This window comes from Callorhinus ursinus, unplaced genomic scaffold, assembly GCF_003265705.2.
Source record: "Callorhinus ursinus isolate GAN/ISIS: 27379988/994484 unplaced genomic scaffold, GSC_fseal_2.0 scaffold13, whole genome shotgun sequence".
In the NCBI taxonomy this organism is placed as follows: Eukaryota; Metazoa; Chordata; class Mammalia; order Carnivora; family Otariidae; genus Callorhinus; species Callorhinus ursinus.
In genome coordinates this window covers 45,051,154-45,075,239 of record NW_027397075.1, presented here as the reverse complement: position 1 = coordinate 45,075,239, position 24,086 = coordinate 45,051,154, and the positions used below count along the sequence as shown (strand labels likewise).

Here is a 24,086-nt window from a genome sequence, read left to right as displayed (position 1 = left end):
GATCTAATTCCTCATTTCAATCAGGGAATTTCTTTCTGAACCAAACTGCTAAGACAGAGTATTTGAGTAGCACATTTCACTGGCATACAGCAGTGTTGGTTCATTTTGGAGGGTTTTTGGACAGGAAATCGATCTACAGGGTAACTTTCACACAAGAAAGGAAACAGTATGGGACGATGGCTTGTTAGTACAAGGGACTCTGTTTTGGAAATTACGGACAAGAAACCTTGGTGGAAGAACGGCATTCAAGATCAAAAGCATGATGACTCCTGATGAAAACATCCCCAAATGATGAACCCACAAGCAAAAAGGAACTTCTACTGTAAGTATCTTAGCAAGAATCAAGTACCTCGTTTGTTTTCAAAATTTCTGGAGTACGTGGGGTAGATTTCCAAGCGAGTATTTGATGTAGGGAGTCTTCATAGACAAGTCTATAATTAAACTCATTGGGTGGTTCCAACAGAGGGTTAGTTACTGGAATTTTTTTCCATGACCGTGCAACACTGAAATAAATTGCACGTTCATGTGGGCATGTTTTATATAATAGACATGTTATATCAGGCTTTTATTGTGTGATGTATTAATTCTGGCAATGCAAAGTTGATGAACCTAAGTATCTACACATTCCATTGCGTTTGGACTCTGGTCATTTAAACTATCTTTGCTTTGGTTTCATGTTACAGTTAATCTTGTAATCAATTTTTCCACATACAGATTGACACGTTATTTGTAATTTACTTAGAATATTAGTTATTTCCTCGGTGAATCTTATTTGTTTACTAGGGAAGAGATAGCTCAGAATCTTGGAAATGGGGAAGAAAAGCTATGATAGTTTACACTAAAACTTGGGAACTGAGACTTTTCTTCCTTGTTCATTTCTATATTTATTTGGTTAGCAGTTTTGTTTGAAAAATTATTTAGATGTCTCTATGTAAGAGATTTTTTTACTCCATAGGAATAGGATTATGATCTTGGAAATGTGAATCAAGTTCTTCAATGGCATAACTCTATGTAAATATTCAATATAGCTAAGTCCATCTTTAGTGCCTGGCAGAGTATATACTTAATAGATAGTTTTTGAATGTATATATGCTGGTGTTGGATAATAGGACAGATGTCTTGAGTGTACAGTAATCAATTCATATCAGGATTCTACTTTATTAACTTATCCATGAATGTGATTGAATTCTGTTTTACAGGAACTGCATAATAATGAGGTTACATTGCATTACTACTTTCAATAAAGAATTTCTTTAAAAATCAAATTTCTAATCATTTCCTATTCTTGGTTGTTTTTCTTTTCAAATATAAGAGTTCAAAAACTCGTTGTTTACTTGAAGGGATATGAAGTTTTGGGAGCAATTCAGTATATAAAACATCAGCTGATTTCCAATTAGGATGTAATTTCCAGGTGTTAATTTGTAGCACAGGATTTGTAATTAGCTATTTTGGAGCCCCCTCTGCTGAAGATTGGTGGGTAAGCCAAGACATTGGCCAAACCCTCAAATGGGGGAGATCATTTTTTAGGTGTAAGGAGCATGAAAACAAACCAAGAGGCAAGTGGATGAAGAGAATTTTGGAGTCAAACCAAGTGTTCCTGGAGTGACAGGAGAGAAGCAGAAAACACAAAGAAAGGCACTCAATGGAAGAGAGCTAGAGAGGTAAGGTAGATTTATTAGAGCTGCCATCTCTATCTTCTATGATGCCAGATAACAGTGTTGTGTTTCTCTAATTTTGTTCTAGATCACTTGCCATAGATACTTGTTAAACTGAATACATGTCCTTCTGCTACTATAAGTAGCAAAAATGCTATACAGGTGATTTTACCACATCTTGTTAGAAGTGGTGGTAGGATCCTTTGGGTAGGAACTGACAGGAACTGTAACTAAGCAGCAATTATCATCAAGGTAATATACTTTGGGGTAATCATATATAGCATTTAGATAAGCTTAAATGATCCCATTAACAGGTCAGTTCTCTTTCCTACTTAGAGGTATATTTTACATATAATTTATACAGGCAGATCTATCAGAATGTAATTCTCATTAGAATAAGATATTCTATAGGAATTGTTTGGAAGCTCTCTTAAGAATTAGAAGGTTTGTTGATATCATCTGCACAAACACTTTTTCAGGGTAACATTATCTGGATTTATTATGTAGAATTCTGGGAACTCAATCAAGAAATGATGCAATATTAGAGAAGTCCTAAGCCATATTTTAATGAAAGCCAAGTCAGTGATGTATGGTAGAATGATTAAGATTTTGAGGATTATCTTCAAAAGGAAAATGTCCACTTAGAACCCCTCCACCCTCCAGAAGGATTGGGATGTAGTTACTGATGACAAATTATAACTGGAATTTTTATGGCGTGTTATAATTTTTTTCTAGTTAGTTGCTTGACATCAGAAAGATCTATAGCCAGAACTGTTCAAGATTTGCCGTACCAAGAGAAATGAGCTCCCTGCCACTGGTGATATGATATAGACAAGGAGATTCAAAATGGGGGGGAAAGCAAGTATTTGGAGTCAGACAAATGTTTCCTGGAATTCCAGACCCCCTGCTTATAAACTATGTGACCTGGAGAAAGTTGCTTAAACTCTAAGTTTCTGATTCTTCATATATAATATGGAGTTATTAATTCTTCCTCCTTAGAATTACTACTGTAAAGATTAAATGAGACAATTTGTGCCATGCTTGGCCTATAGTAAGAGTGCAATAGGATGGCTAAACTACCTGAACTCTAGGGGCCTTTTTGACTATGTGGTTCTAGTCATTCTAGCTGTTTAAAATAATCTAAATTCCTTAACACTACATCAAAAACTAATGATGTAATGTATGGTGATTAATGTAACATAATAATAATAATAAAAAAATAATCTAAATTCTTTGGTTGTGCTAAATGCTACCCAAAGATGTGACTCAATAGAAATATCTATTCTTCACTTAGTGGGCTCCTAATATAAGAAAATTGTTAAGCAAAACTCCTACAAGTGCAATGAAAGAATGAGTAAGGCAATCAGAATGTACAAATCGAAAATAATGAAGTTTTTTTTAGATGATTTAGATGTCTTAGGTGGTAAAATAAATTTGATTGATCGTCTACAGTCCTCAGTGATCAAGACAGTGGAAACATTGGATTGGCTATCACTAATTAATTTTCCCTTCCGTCCTGTGTCTAATCATCTTAGGGAACCCACCATAATCAGCATAAACATTCTCTGCAGAAATGTTTTTTTTGAGAGTTTAAGGACTGAAAATGTTCATCTTCAAGATATTTCCTATGACATCTTTCTATAGTGCCTGCAAAAACCAAAGTTTTATGTGGACATTGTATTTTGATGATTTGATTTATTGTGTTCATTTGTTATAAGTGCAAAGCACTTGGCAGAACCATCATTCTTGCACTACTGCTTAAACTGGTTTAAGCAATGTTTCCACATCACAGATATGAAATAACAATCTAGCTGTCAGATTTACTAAGTGGAAAGTCACTATGTATTTGGGAGAGTGTCAGCAGTGGCTATTAAAGAAAATATTATCTTGCGTCTATATAGTGCCATTTTCTTTTCAAAACATTTCCACATACATTATTTCACTTGTTCTCACCCTTAAAGCAGAGAAAGATGCTACATTTACTTCATTTGCTGTATAATATGAATAATAAAGCAGAATAGTCTAAGGAGAAGGTTGAGTATGGAGAAATGAGACTTTGCATCTAGCATAATTTGTCTAATGGTTTTAGGATAATCTCTGATTTTTATGCAGAAATATAGAATTCATCTGCTTCTTTCGTGCTTTAATGGGAGCCTTAAACTGAAGCAGTAATTAATGCTTACCTTGCATTGTGCCTTCCCCAGAGACCCAGCCAGGTACACACACAGAGCAACTAGGTCAACCTCAGTCGGGTGTGCAGAAAAACTTGAGTTTCTGCAATTCCCTGTCTTCTCCACTACCAATATATACCAGACACCTCAAGAGAGTAAGGATATTCACATTTACTCATTTATACTTTTTATTTTACAAAGGAGTCAAGGCTACAGTTGTGATCTTGGCAACCTTGCTTGGCTGAAATGATATGGATCTGGACAATTGGACTTTATACTTTTATGTTATTTTATGTATATTATAGATGTTATTATTTATATAATAATTATAATATAATATGATATAACTGTATGCGTACCAGTTAACGAGGTGACAACATCAGGTAAAACTCTGCGCCATAGCTCCTTAGAGGCTGGTAAGCTACATCATACAGGCATAGATTTTGAGACTCAGGACATAGTTCTATCTGTTAACTCGAATCTAGTAATCAGAAGCTTTCTTTGGTATGACTGAAGATTTTAGCCAGCAGGAACCACAACTGATAAGTGCAAGAGAAAAACAGAAAAAACTATATAGCAGCAGAATCCAACTATCTCACAGTTAACCACTAGGTGATTTTGAAATGCAACATGTTGATTTTTTTCATATTAGTAGCTTTGGGTGTGCAAGACTCTTTTAGCCCAGTTCCTCATTTTCTTTTCATTTCAAAGGTTAACATTGCCGCATGTTCTGTGCAATAGTTTTGGTTGGTGGTATTTCATGAAAAATGTAGGCTTAAAGAAGAAATCATGGAATAGAGGGCTTTGATGCTTTTGAATGGACTAGAATGAAGCTTAGAGAAGCCCTTCTCTTGTTCTGCATGATAGTATTATCCTGATTGTTCCTTCCTCCTGTGAGAGAAATGGCATTCAGGTTAGACTAAGTGCATCAGAACTAATAGAGATGTGATTACCGGTCATCACATAGAATGATGCCAAAGTGTTTTGTTTTCCTCATGCTGTTTTCCCCCTTTTGAAACCTGAGGTGAGGGGTCAAGATGAATCGAACTGTCATGTGCAAAAGCCACCAATTTCTTTTCACACCTTGACAGTTTAGAGTTCTGAGTAGTGCAGTCCCGGAAAAGTTCTTGCTTCTCTGCCTTCATGTTTTTAAGATTTGTTTTATTTTGAGAAAGGTGTAGGATTCTCACTCCTTCAGGGTGAGATAATCTGCTCACTGAACACAGCTTTTTGTTTCGTATGTATTTTGTAAGTTATTTAAAAATCCACATGAAATAAAATTCACTAATTTTTGTGTGCGTGGTTCTGTGAGTTTTGACAAATGTCTAGTCTTGTTACCAGCACCATAATCAAGATAAAGAACAGTTCTTTCACCCCCAAAATATTCTCTCCTGCAGCCGCCTTGTCATGGAAACTCCCTCATGTCTAGGTCCTGGGACCACTTACCTGGTTTTGTTTCTACAGTTTTGCCTCTTCCAGAATGTCATATAAGTGAAATCATAAGCTTGCAACCTTTTGAGCCTGGTTTCTTTCACTTAGCAGAATGCATCTGTGAGTGAGTCATCCCTGTTGTCACGTCTATTGATACTTTGTTTCCCTTTATTGAGGAGCAGTATTTTATTGTACCTGAGTGTGTTGATTTATTCAACCAATGAAGAGCACTCAGGCTGTGTCCAGTTTTGGGGGATTCTGAACAATGTTGCTCTACGTAGAATTTGCTTTAAACACAGGTTTTTATGTGAATATAAGTTTTCATTTCTCTAGCGTAAATGAATACCTAGGTGTGGGATTGCCAATCATATGGTAAATGGAAATTTCCAGAGTGAATTTACCATTTTGCATTCCTACCAGCAATGTATGAGATTTGTAGTTACTTGGTCTTCCTGTCCACACTTGGTATTGTCCGTTTATTTTTTGATTTGTTTTTATTTCTTAACAATTCTAATAAGTGCATCTAATGAGATCCAATGGCATCTCATTGTGGTTTAAGACATTGAGCATCTTTTCTTTAAAAAAAAAAAACATTTTATTTACTTATTTGAGAGAGAGAGAGAGAGAGCATGCAAGAGCAGGAGGAGGGGCAGAGGCAGAGGGAGAAGCAGGCTCCCCACTGAGCAGGGAGCCCGATGCAGGGCTCAATCCCAGGACCCTGGGATCATGACCTGAGCCGAAGGCAGACGCTTAACCGACTGAGCCACCCAAGCGTCCTGAGCATCTTTTCATTTGCTTCTTTGTGATCTGAATATCCTGTTTGGTGAAATGTGTTCAAATCTTTTTTGTTTTCTTATTGTTGGTTTTGAGAGTTCTTTTAAAATTATGGGTATAAATTCTTTGTTGGATTTGTGATTTGAAGACATTTTCCACCCTCTGCTTTTCATTTTCTGAACCATATCTTATAGAGAAAAAGGTTTTAGTTATGATGAAGTACAACTGTTCCGTGTTTTTTTTTTTCTCTCTCATGGATCAAGCTCTTAGTGTTGTATCTAACGATGCTTTTTCTAACACAACTCATGAGCATTTTCTCTTGTGTTTTCTTTTTTCAGAAGATGGTAATTTTATGTTTTACATTTTAGGCCCATGATCCACTTTAAGTTAGTAGTTTTTATAAAGGAAGAGGTGTGGGTGGAGGCATATATCTTTTGCGTGTGAATTTCCAATTGCTTCAGCACCATTCATGGAAAAGACTATCTTTTATCCATAGAATTGCATTTGTACTAGTATTGAAAATCAGTTCACTATAATTTTGTAAGTTTACTTCTGGACTCTCTATTCTGTCCCGTTAATTTATGTAGTATGCTTTCACTGATACCATACAGTAGGTCAGGAAATCATGCAGTGTGAGCTCCTCTGAATTTGTTCTTCCTTGAAGTTGTTTTTTCTACATCGTTTGCTTTTCTATATAAAATTTAAAATCAGCTGGACAGTATCTACAAAAATCCTGCGGGGATTTTGATTGGGATAAGTGTTAAACCTATAGATAAATTTGGGGAATGTTGACATCTTACTAATATTTGAGCCGTTTGATCCATTTGTTTAGTTCCGCTTCATTTTTATCCTCGGTTTTATAGTTTTCCTCATATAGACTCTGCACCTTTTTTGTTAGATTCATACTTGGGTATTTCATTTTTTGGAGCTTTTGTAAATGATACTTTTAAAGATTTCTGTTTCTACTTTTCATTACTAGTATATAGATATATGTTATCTCATGGACGAAGAGCTTGTATGTGTATATACAGATATGTGTATAGAAAGCCTACAAACCAACATGAATATGCTTAACAATCAAGTAGAAAAAGACCAAACACACACACAGGAAAGCAAGGATAAAGTAAATACAAATGACTTTTAAAAATGAATTTCGATTTTGCATGCAGAAAGAAAAAGGGAACACATTTGGGAAATTGTATGGGAAATATTTTGATATCCATGTTATCAAAGGTGTGGGAAAACAGATGCTTTTATAAATTACCAGTGACAGTTAGAATTGATGCAACCTTTTTGGAAAACACTTTTGAATGTATATGAATATTACTGATGTACATAATCTCAGAGCTAACAATTCTGCTTCTAGTTCATTCTACAGGTATGTAGATAGATGATGCCAGATGTCTAAGGGTATTCACTGCAATGTTTCTTAATAGCAAAACATTGGAAGTAATGTAAATGTCCATTATCGTGGATGTGGTGATAGAAGTTATTGTGTGTGCACATTGTTGTATGGTTGTGGGAAAGAGAATAAAGCAATATAATACACACTCATAAAGAATGTCTCAACAAGACCATAATGTAAATTCCTCATTAGAATATAACCTTCATAACTAAACTGAATGCTCCACAGTGCAGATTTTTTTGCCCTTTAATTCACTGTTGTACCTAGAATAATCTTGGTACATAGTAGGCTCAATAAATACTTATTAAATGATTTAAGTGGATATACAAAGAAGAAGAAAGCAAGATGCACGATATTTTGAGTTTGAGGTGTCAAAAGTCTAGGAGGTGGAAGATGCCCATTAAGTCATTGGAAATATGACTCTTGAGTTGGAGATAAAAATTCAGAATTGTTAGCTAAATCCATAGGGGAAGCTGCGAAGGATGTGGAGCGGTAAATGTATTGAGAAGGGGCTGGGCATTTCTAAGTGGGTGGCATCAATTTATAATGGGCAAAGGGAGAAAGAAGAGCCAGAAAGGAAGCTGAGACTGAGCCACACCAGAGGTGGGAATCTAGGGGAAAATTGTATGTGGAGCCAAAAGAGGAACTTTTAAGAGAATGGTCAGCTGTATCAAATGCCATAACCGATGCAAAGATAAAGGGCCAAAAAAGGCTAAAGTGTGTTCTTTGGATTTGGTAGTTAAGAGAGTAACTGCCATGGCATGCTCACAGCCGGAAGGCTGGTTGAAGTGCAGAGAAAGTGAGAAGCGGTAAGGCTATTGAGGCGGTGAAGTAAAAGGAAAGTGAAACACTAAATCACTAGTGTTTTAGGTGTTTGACCATAGTAGAAAGGAAAGAGAGAGGGAGATGAAATATCTAATAGGAAAGTTCATGTCTTAGTTGCCAGAAAATTTAGCTCAATTTTTATGTTCATAGTAGGGAGCCAGAAATAGGGAGAGATCAATCTATGATGGATGGGTTGAGGTTCTGGACGTGCAGAGACAGTACAGTCTAGCTTTCTGCAATAAATCCTTTGATAAAAGCATTGGCCAATGGTGAGCAGTAGAAATAAAGCTGTTCACCCATGGTAGAACAAGATTTTTATGTATATGAGGAGTGGTGTTCCAAGCCTGGCAATGATGTATACAAAGATAAAATGCACACTTAGGACTCATGGGACATAGTTATAATAGAAATCTGATTTTTGTATTCTGCAGTTTTTTTAGAAATGTCCAGTGAGGCTAGTCCTTCTTGTTCTTGAGAGAACAAGAAGAGTCTTACTCCTTCTTAGGTAATAAATGTGCCTAGGATCCCAGGAAAGGAGGAAATGGGTTGGTTATCACTATAGAGCTCTATCCTTTTGCTAGATGGAACAAGAGGGAAAGACATTCCCGACAGGAAAAAGTGCAAGAAAAGCAAAATATTGAAGTACTTGTTTGATAACATAATGTACTTTTCCTTTATAGCACATGTGATAAATATATAAGTTTATTTATGGGATTATTCTTGTTTATTTAATGTTTCTGTGGGGTACTGGGTACATAGGGGATTTTTAATAAAAGAGGTCTGTGGGGGCGCCTTGGTGGCTCAGTTGGTTAATCAGCCTCCTCTTGATCTCAGCTCAGGTCATGATCTCAGGGTCATGAGATCAAGCCCCACATTGCGCTCCCCACCCAGCACGGAGTCTGTTTGTCCCTCTCCCTCTGCTCCTCCCCCCACCCACAATGTGCTCTCTATCTCCCTTTCCCTCTCTCTCATGCAAATAAGTAAGTAAAATCATTTTTTTTTAAAGGTCTGTGTGGGAAAAAGCAGAGGAAAACAATAAGTCATTTGATGGTTCTGCAAACAGGAGAAACTCAAAATAGTTGACAATAATTACTGACAACATGGCAGGCCAATTTGAGAACATCAGCTGAAACTTGTAGGGGTTTTGCCCAATCCAGTAGCAGTTAAGTGAAAAAAGCTCATGGTAAGATCCAAAGGGTGTAGAGCAGAGGTCTAGACCCGGTGGTGAACTCTCAAAATCAATAAACCAGGGCTCCCTTATAGAACTGACTGACTTGTAAGCTCACGCTTTGAAACACTTCTTTTAAAAAATAGAGTACTTTTATCTATTTGTTCAATGAATACCCGTGGAAAGCCTCAAATGTATTGTTACTTGTAGAATTGCAATTAAATAAGGATTGAAAATAAGAGAATATAATATGTAATGAGTATATGCTCTGATAATGTATGTATAGTATAATTATTAAAAATAGGAGGGGGCATCTGGGTGGCGGAGTTGGTTGAGCGTCTATTCTTGGTCATGATCTCAGGGTCATGAGATCGAACCCCACGTCAGGCTCTAGGCACAGCACAGAGTCTGCTTGAGATTCTCTCTCCCTCTCCCTCTGCCCCTCCTGCCTGTGCTCTCTTTCTCTCTCTCAAATAAATAAATAAATCTTTAAAAAGATAGGTGGATATTGGAGACAGTATATGCTAAACAAAAATTTTCAATGCATTCAGTAATCATATTATTGGTAATATTAGTATTGCTATTTTGAGATTTTCTGCATGCAACATGAATAAAACATATGAATAATTATAATATATTCTAATTCTACATCCCCCTTGACCTTGAGAATCAGGGTTCGTGATATGGAAAAAAATGAGATACAGATGAAATGTATAAGTTAAGTAAAACCTGTTAGTACTGAATTTGAACTGGAAATACCATTATTAACTCATAAGGTATTTAAAATCCATACATCCATACAATACACATGTATAGTATATAAGTATATATGTGATTATGAACATATATAATAGGGTAGGTGTGTAATACATTATGTATGATGTAAGATATAGGTATATGTATATGTCCCAACAATGTCCATTGGAAAAACCCAGAAAAAATTACCAAGCACCCAGTAGCAATGAGAATCTTTAGCACCAAAATTGTGGTTTTCCTATACCATTTCCCTACTAAAAGAAGTCAAGACATTTTTGAGAAATGTGTGACTCCAAGTGTGGGTCAAGAAACGTAGGAGATGAACATGGAACATCTTGTCAAAGCATATAGTGAAGAAGCTCTCAGGACTAACAAGGCTATGTCACTGGTTCATGACATAGACCCAATCTTAAAAAGCTACTAATTAAAAATGGGATGATTTGAGCAGGATAATAATTGCAATGAACTGAAATCCATCAAATGTTTAAATCCTTGAGGTCGTAATGATAAGAAAATAACCAACTGGAGATTCAAGGAAGGCCTCTTTAAAAGTGATAGGTAAGCCGAAATTGAGGGCTAAGTAGGAAAGAGTTGATGAAGACAACAGGAAATGTATATGTGCTAGAGGATGGGAAGAACTCAGTCCTATGTGTCTGGAAGACAGTGAGTGAAAGGGAAAGAGGTTCAGCATGAAGTTGGAGAAATAGGGCTGATCATTCAGGAACATGTAGTCATGCTAAGGGCTAGATCTTTCCTTAGAAATGTGATAGAACGTTCTTGAAAAGTTTTATGCAGGGAAAGGACATGATCGAAGTTCCTGCTATGGGACCCATGGATTGGAGGAATCCAGAGCAAAATCAGAGTGAGAGGGAGAGTTAGGGGCTGCTGCAAGCAAAAGATGAAGCTGGTTAGCTCTGGGAAGAACTCTGGAAGGCAATTCTCCATCAACACGAGAAAAGCAGTCTAAGAAAGACCTGTTGCTCTCTGGAGCAACTTTATAATCTTCTATGTGCTCAGGATCTGGTAAAACCAGCCCTTTAATCCCCATTCCACTATATCAGTAACAGGATGAAGCATACTTTTCTCCTACAGAATCTGGACTCCATGTAAGGTTTATATTTATAATAGAAAAGACAAACAAACAAAAAAGATTTCTATGTAAAAAGGAGCTATTTCTCCCCTTGAGAAACACCCGTGAGCAGGGCTGATACTCGGTTAAGATGCCCAGTATGACCATGTCAGTTGTTAATGGCTAGCACTCATTTCTTGCTGCTTCTGTTCTGATTGGTCAGTGCCGACGCATTCATGTTTGTTAAATATTAAAAACTCACTCTGCTCGTGGACAGTAAAATAATATTTCCAATTGTCATTTGGAACCCTTCAATCCATCTTCTATATGGCTCAGAGGGTGAGGATAGGCAACATTCTGACATGCCACATACAATCAATCCTTTTAAGGAGCAAGAAAGGAAGATTGTTGGAGACTGATTTTAAGAGATACCATGGGTCTTCTCTTCTCGTGTTCTCTATTTCTCGGTATGCTTGGATTCTCTGCATGGAGAACACTTCAGCTAGTTTGCCTCTCTTATGCTTTTCCTTTTTGACACCACATTATTGTTTTGCTTTAAAAAGGAGATCACAATGTTTTACCACACTTTATTAAGAAAAAAAAAAAATCCGGGGGAGCAAGAGGGCGGAGGAGTCGGAGACCTGGATTTCATCTGGTCTCGGGAATTCAGCTGGATAGGGATCAAACCATTCAGAACACCTACGAACTCAACAGGAGATCGAAGAAAAGAATAGCAACAACTCTCTGAACAGAGAAGCGACCACTTTCTGGAAGGTAGGACGTGTGGAGAAGTGAATCTGAGGCGATATAGGGGAGGATAGACAGCGGGGGTGGGGGCCTCCGTCGGCCGCATCTGGCAAGTGATAGAGCAGCGGAGCACAAAATCGGAACTTTTAGAAGTCGGCTCCGCTGAAGGACATCGCTCCAGTGGCTAAGCAGGGGGTGGAACCCTTGCTGGGACAGTGTGGTCTCAGGACCCTCAGGGTCACAGAAAGATCGGGGGTACCTTAGTGTGGCAGAGCTCCCAGGTATCAGAGCAGGGAAGCCGGCTGCAGAGATGGAGCCGAAGCGCGGGCTCTCAGCTCAGGGCTGCCATAAACTGTGATCGGTGACAGTCGGGCCACTGCTCCTCCAGCAGGGACCCAACAAGCGGCAGATCCAGGGAGACTCCCCCTCCTCCCGCGGGAGGAGCGGCGCGACAGCGCACCGCAGGGATTGGCTGGGTTTGGAGACTCCACACGGGGTCGGGTGCCAGAGATAGAAATGCTTGGTCACAGGCCAGGTGAGCATGGAGTGCGGCCGGAGACGGGGAGTCGGGAGTGATTGACTGCTTTTCTCGGGGGGTGCACTGAGGAGCAGGACCCCGAGTTCTCAGCTCCTCCCGGGCAGAGATTGGGATGCCATCATATTCACTCTCGTCCTCCAAAGCTGCACGGAAAGCTTGCAGGGAACAAAAGATCCCAAGAGCAAACCGGAGCAGATTACTTAGCCCAGACCCAGCAAGGACTGGGCAATTCCACCTCCGGCAAAGACATCTGGGAACCACGGCAACAGGTCCCTCCCCCAAAAGATCAGCAAGAGCAGCCAGCCAAGACCAAGTTTACCGATCAGTGAGAACGGCAGAACTCCAGAGCTAGGGGAATACTGCACATAGAATCCATGGCTTTTTTACCATGATTCTTAGTCTTTCCAAATTAATTTTTTTAATGGTCTTTTTTCTTTTAATTTTTCTTTTTCCCTTTTTCAACCAACATCTTAACAATCCCTTGTTTAAAAAACATTTTTATTTTTCATTTTTAGAGTCATATTCTATCCCTTCATAGTAGTTACCCTTATTTTTGGCATATATATATAAGTTGTCCTCTCTTTAAAATTTTGGGATAGTTTCTTCTAACAGATCAAAATATACCCTAAATCTCTAGTGTATGGCTTTGTTCTAGTCTCCTGCCTGATCACATTCTCTCCCTTTTTTCTTTTTTTTTTTTAATTCTCTTCTTTCTTTTTTCAAACTTCTTATCAATTCCTTTTATAAAATTTGTTATAATTTTCATCTTTACAGTCATATTCCATCCCTTCATCAATATACCCTTATTTATGTACATATATAAGTTTTTCTTTCTTTAAAACCTTGGGAGGTACTTCCTTCTAACAGACCAAAATATACCCAAAATCTAGTGTGTGGCACTGATCTATGCACCAGCCTGATCATATCTGATCATATTCTGGGTTTTTTTTTTGGTTCATTTTGTTCTGTTTTTGTTTGTTTTTATCTTTTTCTTTTTTTTTTCTTTTCTTTTTTCTTTCTTTCCCTTTCTTTTCCCCCAGTTTCAGGTCTTTTCTGATTTGTTTAGAGTATATTTTCTGGGGACATTGTTACCCTGTTAGCATTTTGTTCTCTCATTCATCTATTCTCTGGACAAAATGACAAGATGAAAAAAAATCACCTCAACAAAAAGAACAAGAGGTAGTACCAACTGCCAGGGACCTACTCAATACGGATATTAGTACAATGTTGGACTAAAGTTCAGAATCATGATTTTAAAGATATTAGCTAGGCTTGAAAAAAGCATGGAAGTTATTAGAGAAACCCTTTCTGGAGAAATAAAAGAACTAAAACCTAACCAAGTTGAAATCAAAAAGGCTATTAATGAGGTGCAATAAAAAATGGGGGCACTAACTGCAGGATAAATGTGGCAGAAGAGAGAATCAGTGATATAGAAGACCAAATGATGGAAAATAAAGAAGTTGAGAAAAAGAGAGATAAACAACTACTGGATCACGAGGGCAGAATTCGAGAGATAAGAAATAACATAAGACGAAACAACATTAGAATAATTGAGATTCCAGAAGAAGAAGAGAGAGAGAAGCAGAAAGTATACTGAGCAAATTATAGCAGAGAACTTCCCTAATGTGGGGAAGGAACCAGGCATCAAAATGCAGGAGGCTCAGAGAACCCCTCTCAAAATCAATAAAAACAGGTCAACACCCTGACGTCTAATAGTAAAACTTATGAGTCTCAGAGACAAAGAGAAAATCCTGAAAGCAGCTTGGGACAAGAGATATGTAACCTACAATGGTAGAAACATTAGATTGGCAACAGACCTATCCACAGAGACCTGGCAGGCCCGAAAGGACTGGCATGATATATTCAGAGCACGAAACGAGAAAAATATGCAGCCAAGAATACTATATCCAGCTTGCTGTCATTGAAAATAGAAGGAGAGATAAAAAATCTTCCAGAACAAACAAAAACTAAAGGAATTTGCAAACACGAAACCAGCCCTACTAGAAATATTGAAAGGGGTCCTCTAAGCAAAGAGAGAGCCTAAAAGTAACATAGACCAAAAAGAAACACAGACAATATACAGTAACAGTGACCTTAAGGCGATACAATGGCACTAAATTCATATCTTTCAATAGTTACCCTGAATGTAAATGGGCTAAATGCCCCAATCAAAAGACACAAGCTATCAGATTGGATTAAAAAACAAGACCCATGATATGCTGCTGCAAGAGACTCATTTTAGACCCAAAGACACCCCCAGATTGAAAGTGAGGGGGTGGAAAACCATTTACCATGCTAATGGACACCAAAAGAAAGCTGGGGTGGCAATCCTTATATCAGACAAATTAGATTTTAAAACAAAGACTGTAGTAAGAGATGAGGAAGGACACTATATCCTACTTAAAGGGTCTATCCAACAAGAAGATCTAACAATTGTAAATATCTATGCCCCTAACATAGGAGCAGCCAATTATATAAGGCAATTAATAGCAAAAGCAAAGAAACACATTGACAACAATACAATAATAGTGGGGGACTTTAACAACCCCCTGACTGATATGGACAGATCATCTAAGCAAAAGATCAACAAGGAAATAAAGACTTTAAATGACACACTGGAGCAAATGGACCTCACAGATATATTCAGAACATTCCATCCCAAAGCTACAGAATACACATTCTTCTCTAGTGCCCATGGAACATTCTCCAGAATAGATCACATCTTAGGTCACAAATCAGGTCTCAACTGGTACCAAAAGATTGGGATTATTCCCTGCATATTTTCAGACTACAATGCTTTGAAACTAGAACTCAATCACAAGAGGAAAGTCAGAAAGAACTCAAATACGTGGAGGCTAAAGAGCATCCCACTAAAGAATGAATGGATCAACCAGGAAATTAAAGAAAAATTTAAAAAATTCATAGAAACCAATGAAAATGAAAACACAATTGTTCAAAATCTTTGGGATGCAGCAAAGGCAGTCCTAAGAGGAAAGTATATAGCAATTCAAGCCTTTCTCAAGAAACAAGAAAGGTCTCAAATACACAACCTAGCCCTACAACTAAAGGAGCTAGAGAAAAAGCAGCAAATAAAGCCTAAACCCAACAGGAGATGAGAAATAATAATCAGAACAGAAATCAATGAAATAGAAATCAAAAGAACAGTAGAACAGATCAATGAAACTAGGAGCTGGTTCTTTGAAAGAATTAACAAGATTGATAAACCCCTGGCCAGACTCATCAAGAAAAGAGAAATGACCCAAATCAACAAAATCATGAATGAAAGAGGAGAGATCACAACCAACACAAAAGAAATACAAACAATTATAAGAACATATTATGAGCAACTATATGCCAGCAAATTAGATAACCTGGAAAAAACGGATGCATTCCTAGAGATGTAGCAACTATCAAAACTGAACCAGGAAGAAATAGAAAACCTGAACAGTCCTATAACCACTAAGGAAATTGAAGCAGTCACCAAAAATCTCCCAACAAACAAAAGCCCAGGGCCAGATGGCTTCCCAGGGGAATTCAATCAAACGTTTCAAGAAGAATTAATATATCTATTCTTCTGAAACTGTTCCAAAAAAAAAAAAATGGAAGGAGAACTTCCAAACTCATTTTCTGAGGCCACCATTACCTTGATCCCCAAACCAGACAAAGACCCCATCAAAAAGGAGAATTACAGACCAATATCCTTGATGAACATGGATGCAAAAATTCTCACCAAAATACTAGCCAATGGGCTCCAACAGTACATTAAAAGGATTATTCACCACGACCAAGTGGGATTTATTCCTGGGCTGCAAGGTTGGTTCAACATCTGCAAATCAATCAACGTGATACAATACATTAACAAAAGATAGAACAAGAACCATATGATCCTCTCAATAGATGCAGAAAAAGCATTTGACAAAGTACAGATCCTTTCTTGATCAAAACTCTTCAGAGTATAGGGATACAGGGTACATACCTCAATATCATAAAAGCCATCTATGAAAAACCTATAGTGAATATCATTCTCAATGGGGAAAAACTGAAAGCTTTCCCCCTAAGGTCAGGAATGCGGCAGGGATGTCCACTATCACCACTGCTTTTCAACATAATATTAGAAGTCCTAGCCACAGCAATCAGACAACAAAAAGAAATCAAAGGCATCCAAATCGGCAAAGAGGAAGTCAAACTCTCACTCTTTGCAGATGATATGATACTGTATGTGGAAAACCCAAAAGACTCCACCCCAAAAGTGCTAGAACTCATACAGGAATTCAGTAAAGTGACAGGATATAAAACCAATGCACAGAAATCAGTGGCATTCCTATACACCAACAACAAGACAGAAGAAAGAGGAATTAAGGAGTCATTCCCATTTACAATTGTACCCCAAACCATAAGATACCTGGGAATAAATCTAACCAAAGAGGCAAAGGATCTGTACTCAGAAAACTCTAAAATACTCTTGAAAGATATTGAGGAAGACACAAAGAAATGGAAAAACGTTCCATGCTCATGGATTGGAAAAACAAATATTGTAAAGATATCGATACTACCTAGAGCAATCTACACATTCAATGCAATCCCCATGAAAATACCATCTACTTTTTTCAAAGAAATGGAACAAATAATCCTAAAATTTGTATGGAACCAGAAAAGACCCCGAATAGCCAGAGGAATGTTGAAAAAGAAAAGCAAAGCTGACAGCATCACAATTCTGGACTTCCAGCACTATTACAAAGCTGTCATCATCAAGACAGTATGGTACTGGCACAAAAACAGAACAATGGAACAGAATAGAGTGCCCAGAAATGGACCCTCAACTCCATGGTCAGCTAATCTTTGACAAAGCAGGAAAGAATGTCCAGTGGAAAAAAGACAGTCTCTTCAACAAATGGTGTTGGGAAAATTGGACAGCCACATGCAGAAGAATGAAACTGGACCATTTCCTTACACCATACACAAAAATAGACTCCAAATGGTTGAAAGACCTAAACATGAGACAGGAGTTCATCAAAATCCTAAAGGAGAACACAGGCAGCAACCTCTTTGACCTCAGCTTCAGCAACTTCTTCCTAGAAACATCACCAAATGCAAGGGAAGCAAGGGCAAAAATGAACTATTGGGACTTCATCAAGATAAAAAGCTTTTGCACAGCAAAAGAAACAGTCAACAAAACCAAAAGACAACCGACAGAATGGGAGAAGATATTTGCCAATGACATATCACATAAAGGGCTAGTATCCAAAATCTATAAAGAACTTATCAAACTCAACACCCAAAGAACAAATAATCCAATCAAGAAATGGGCAGAAGACATGAGCAGACATTTTTCCAAAGAAGACATCCAAATGGCCAACAGACACATGAAAAAGTGCTCAACATCGCTCGGCATCAGGGAAATCCAAATCAAAACCTCAATGAGATACCACGTCACACCAGTCAGAATGACTAAAATTAACAAGTCAGGAAATGACAGATGTTGGTGAGGATGCGGAGAAAGGGGAACCCTCTTACACTGCTGGTGGGAATGTAAGCTGATGCAGCCACTCTGGAAAACAGTATGGAGGTTCCTCATAACGTTGAAAATAGAGCTACCATACGATCCAGCAATTGCACTACTGGGTATTTACCCCAAAGATACAAATGTAGGGATCTGAAGGGGTAAGTGCGCCCCAATGTTTATAGCAGCAATGTCCACAATAGCCAAACTGTGGAAAGAGCCAAGATGTCCATTGACAGATGAATGGATAAAGAAGAGGTGGTGTTTATATACAATGGAATATTATGCAGCCATCAAAAGGAATGAGATCTTGCCATTTGCAACAACATGGATGGAACTGGAGCGTGTTATGCTGAGCGAAATAAGTCAATCAGAGAAAGACATGTATCATATGATCTCACTGATATGAGGAATTCTTAATCTCAGGAAACAAACTGAGGGTTGCTGGAGTGGGGGGGGTGGGAGGGATGGGGTGGCTGGGTGATAGACATTGGGGAGGGTATGTGCTATGGTGAGTGCTGTGAATTGTGTAAGACCGTTGAATCACAGAGCTGTACCTCTGAAACAAATAATGTAATATATGTTAAGAATAAAAAGAAAGAAGAAGAAGATAGCAGGAGGGGAAGAATTAAAGGGGGGAAATCGGAGGGGGAGACGAACCATGAGAGGATGGACTCTGAAAAACAAACTGAGGGTTCTAGAGGGAAGGGGGGGTGGGAAGATGGGTTAGCCTGGTGATGGGTATTAAAGAGGACACGTTCTGCATGGAGCACTGGGTGTCATGCACAAACAATGAATCATGGAACACTATATCCAAAACGAATGATGTAATGTATGGTGATTAACATAACAATAAAAATTTTTTTAAAAAAAGAAAGAAAAAATCCAGAATTTTGTTCAACACAAGTAATTATATATCTATTGGTCAAAGGTCCAAGTATTAACTGTCTTTTTCTCCCCTGTGGAATGAGTATGTATTTTCTACCATTTCTGCCTTTGGTAGTGCATTTGGTACCCTTCAGAAGTGTGATGTTTGGCATCTTTTCAATGCAGGCATTCTTTAAGGATGGTTTTGTGCTACGAACTCTGTTAATAATGTTTGGGACCAAATTTATTGAATAAGTGTATCAAACTTGAAATATTATTAATAATCAAAGATAAAGTATGACTTACAAAGTCTCTCAGGCTGCCATTCAGCTTGCAAATTGGTTAAAACCTAGTGACACCACTTATTTTCTTGTTGGGGCTCTTCTACTATCTCAGAAGCCAACTTCAGAGGAGGGCTTCCAAAACTATTTTCAGCATCAATACCTTTAGATCTCAGTGGTTTTCCAGTGTGATTATTTCAGGATGGTATTCATTTAGATGTGTGAATTCTAAAAAATTTGCTTTATACTTTATTCTTTGATCCCACCACATACACTCAGACAAATTATTGGGATTAAAGAACCTCCAATTAGGGACGCCTGGCTGGCTCAGTTGGTAGAGCATGTGACTCTTGATCTTGGGGTTCTGAGTTTGAGACCCATGTTGGGTATAGGGCTTACCTAAAAAAAAAAAAAAAGAAAGAAAGAAAAGAATCTCCAATTACAATGTCATACATAGGATATTAACTCTTAATTTCCTTTTATAATTCTCCTGGTCTGCCAAACTCTAACTTTCCAGTATAAACACATTTTGATAGTGATGAGAAGACTGAATCATTTTAATAGTTTTAAATGATCCAAGTGTTTTTAAATCACAGTATATATATTTTCATTGATAATGATAGCTGGATATTGGATATTAAGGAACATATTTTTTAACTTTACAGTAATGGCCAACCATCTCTGAACAGTGAAAAAATTATGCTTGAGAGTCATATGAAGTGTGTATGATTCTCAGCCTATTCTCAACCTGAACGTTTAAGAAATATAATTTTCCTATAAAGTGAATTTAACTTTAGTTCCAAATTTTCCATTTTTACTTGATAGAAATTTAATCTTGGGTAAGTTTAGGGTTTCTTCCATTGTTTCAGTCAATTCAGGACTTTCCCAAATCCCATGTTTGCTTCTAGGTTCTGGTGCTTTCAGAGGTCCAAGTCCTTGATGTGGATGCTTTGACGTCTGTGTTGGTAGCATTTGCTGTGCGGGGTTGTGTCTGCCTTGTCCTAAACATCAGGCTTCGTCAGGTCTGCTTGGCGATTTCCGAGCCCCTCTCAGCAGACGAGAAGAATGTGTGGCTCTTTCCTTGTACCACTCTGGGTCCACAGGGGATTCTGATGCTGTCTCAGGCCCCTTTTGGCTGGACACCTTATGCAGCCATTGCTGCTCAAAGCCTACCATGACGAGCAGAGCAAAGTGCTCTTTAAAGACAATGTACAACCTGACTGAGGCCTGCTGAAACAGGTGCCAGGTCCCAGGCCCCTCTCGGACCCCCAAACCTATCTAGGGTTGTCCTTCCTCCCGTGCCTGACTTGGCGTAAGATCAAGGGAATGTACGGGGCCTCTTCCTAAGGACTCAGGGGTATTTAATCCCTCGTCTTTCTCCTGATTTTTCTCTTTTTCCAGCCCAGATCATCTTTATGTTCTCCGAGATAGAAAAACAAAACAAAAACCCATGCATTTCATACATCACGAGTTTTCCAACTTTACTGTTTACATAAGAACTTTGGCTTCTGCAACTGAAATGTCAGTGATTGACTTCGTTGTTTTTCTTTCCTTCCCAGAGGCCATAAGTCTAGAAGTGGCTTCATCAATGGGGTAAAGTCACATGAGTATAAAAGAATTACTAAGAATGAAGGAAAAGAGCCCAGTTATAGAATATCCCAGTATGAACAGTATTGTTGTGTACACATGGATTTCCACAGCCTACAGATTTTAAACTGAAGGAAGTGACCCTAAAATGTGAGTAGTCCCTTTTAACAGAGCTTTGACTTCTGTGAAACTGCTGTGTAAATCCCTTTCCCATTACCAATCTTGCATTCCAGGAGCTTTCTCTAAGGCTTAGTTTGTTTTCTGTTGTTGCATTTTTTTTTCCCCTGTACAGTTAGGTTAGGAAAGAAATTTATTCTTAGAAATGCACAGACTCTTTGGGCTCCAGCCAGCCCTCTATTACAAAGACATCTTTCTGTGCACCCCAATTTGACAAAGGAGAATTCTTGCCATTTTACCCAGCTGTGCATAACTGAACATGTCAGTTCAGTGACCCTTAATGAATCACCTTTTAATATCTGCCCCCTGGCCACAAGTATGTCACTTCAATATTATTTTATAGTTTGAATTGAATTACATTGAAGCATTTTTTTAAATTTTTTTTTATGTTGAAACATTTTGAGAATGGAAAGACAGGACAGTATTTTACTTTAAATGACTCCACAGCAATTGTGCTCAATAGTTGAGTGCCCTAGTTAGTGAGGCGAGGCATGTTATAAACAAATTTGGTGTCTAAGTATATATACATATATATATATTACAGCTAAAGTCCATTGACCAGCAAATGTCTTTTAATGAGTACCAAATGCCTAGATTTGTGTTGACATCTATTTTCCCTAACGATGGGAGAGGCACAAAAACCATTACAAATTTCTAAAAACCATTTTTGGTCTGCAGTTTTGATCCTGGGGATAAAGTTTAGATGAGAGAGGCTGCTCGAAGCTTGGTCGATCTGTTGAGGCAGTTACGCTTGATCCCAGAGAGCTCACCTTAAATTTTACCTTCTGCTCTGTTTTGTTTTGCTTTGTCTCCCACCCACTACACCCTCATGCCTCGGATGTTCTTGCCATTAAGACACTGAGGAGAAGCGCGAAATCTGCATCCCCAGGGCTAGGGATTTTCCTAGCCTGTGCCAGCGAAATCCACCTGGGGGCAGAAGAGAAGTTGTTGCCAAGAAGTGAGCTAGAGAAAGGAAAGGTGGCTCCTTTGGGGATGGCAACATTTATTTGGCTTTTGGCAAAGTAACAGTGACATGAGGTACCCAGGGAAGGTATAGGGACCCAATGGGGTGAGTGTCCCATCTGGATACCCAGTGCACTCTGTGGATCAGAGGGGACTGGTCACATGGACTAAAACAATCCCTGGGCGGGGCCAGTATTTGGTCAAGGACTCCCTGGGGGCTGGGGCCAAGGCTGGTGCTGTGTCAGGTGTCCACACAGCGCTCATGTCAGCTTCTCACAGCATCAGTTCATAATGTGAAGGGGCCCAGTGTTGCAGGTGTCCAGTTCACTTGCACAGGGAATGATACGCTCCCAATCCTGGCATTCAAGGCTATATGAGCCTATGCAGTCTTCCAGGTTTATTAACACCATTTTCATACAAAAATTCTTGTGCTAGCTCAGGTTCCTGAAGCAATATATGTTTTAAAGATGACTTGTGGTTTGCTGCCCTAAGCTTTTTCTCATGTTATTCCTCTGACCTCTCAAAAATCTTACCTATGTGCTAAATACCACCTCCTTCATAAAGCTTTTCGTGTCTGAAAACTCCCACTGAACAAATGTTACTTAAATATCAAAGAGCCCTAAATGAGAAAAAAAAAACTCAGTGATTCATTAATTTTTTCCACTAAGAGACTGACTGCTTATCTTATGTGTTTCAGTGATAATATAAAGGCAAAGTTAATTGCCCCACCATTGTCTTTGTATCCCCTCTCGCCCCCGCCAGAGCTAATAAACTAACAGCTTACAGGTTAGACTCCTCCAACTTTTTTCTTGCTCAAATAAACAGGTATCTATAGGAGTTTATTCTTTACCAAAGTGAAATCATATGATACACATTACATTGCCATTGTATATTTAGCTTAATGATACGTCCTGGACAAACAAGCCAATACGTCTAGTGGTTAAGGGCCAAGGCTTCAGGGTCACATTGCCTGAGTTCCAGTCCAAGCCCAGGAGGTAAATAAGCATGTCCCTTTGGGAAAATTATTTAATCTCTTAGTTTCCTCATTTCTTAAATGAGGATAATAATAATTTGAACCTCATGGGATTGTTCTAAAGGTTAAATAAATTAGTACATATAAAGTGCTTAGAACAACACACACAGTACATGGCCCATATAGGTCAGAAAAAATGCATATACGCACGGACATAATTTTATGTAAATCAGATTATCATAATGCTTGCATTTCAGTATAATATTTCTTTTTTGTTTCTTCTTTTGGTCCCTACTTCTGTTTCTCCTTCCACTCATATTTGCCTCTCCTACTCCAACCACTTCAATTCATATAAACATTAGCCAGTACAGACCTACCCTTAACTAGTGTGGTCTTATATGTGGTCTTCTGTAATGGTCCTAATGACTGTCCAACCTGATCTCACAAATATCCATGTACACCTATAATATACACATATGCTTTTGTCATGGTTTACCTTACAAAAATGAAATCATATTATATACAGGGGTTTTTTTGGCCTCTTACTTTTCTCATGGAGTAATTGCTTTTGGAAATCCCTGTAGGTTAGCAGATATGAACAATAAGATTGTGTTTTGTGGATTACCATAATTCACCTCTTTGCGTACACATTTTTGCCACTCCAAAGAGTGCTACAATAAACATCTAGGCTCACATATCTTGACTTTTTGGTGGTTATATTTCTATGGGATATATACCCAGGAGAGAGATTGCTGGGTCAAAAGGTTTATGCATTTTTAATTTTAATAAATGTTCCCAGATTACTTTCCAATGGAGCTATACCCATTTACATTTCCACCAGCAGTGCAGAAAATACTTTTTCCACATATTCCCACTGACAATGTTATCACTATTTAAAATTTTTGTCAGTCTGATAAATTTAAAGTGGTGGTTTATTGTTAGCTCACTTTCCATTTCCCTATTAGCAAATTTTTTTTTTAATTACATGTACTTGCTGGCCATTTGGATTTGCTCATCTGCAAACTGCCTATTTATATCTGTTCTCATTTTTCTTAGACTGTTGCTTGTTTATTGTCAATTTTTAAAGCTCTTTTCGTATAATCATAGCTTTTAAACCCTTATCTGGCATCTGCATTGCAAACATGTTTTCTAAATTTGTTTATTGTCTTTATTTATAGTATCTTCTGCCACACAATACT

The 24,086-nt window shown here is 38.1% G+C and overlaps 1 protein-coding gene across 2 annotated transcripts in view; it reads left to right on the top strand.

Moving 5' to 3' along the window:
* The first annotated feature begins 226 nt into the window (after positions 1-226).
* The window catches only part of KCNK2 (potassium two pore domain channel subfamily K member 2), a 223,208-nt gene continuing 199,348 nt past the window's right edge, over positions 227-24,086 (top strand). Inside the window, exon 1 of one of the 2 annotated variants that reach the window (XM_025878010.2) lies at positions 227-322. In XM_025878010.2, the coding sequence (XP_025733795.1) occupies positions 289-322 (34 nt within the window). In that variant the 5' untranslated portion in view covers positions 227-288. Of the gene's footprint in view, positions 323-1,644; positions 1,662-24,086 lie in introns of those variants that run through there. The other variant, XM_073900170.1, reaches the window with a different exon arrangement.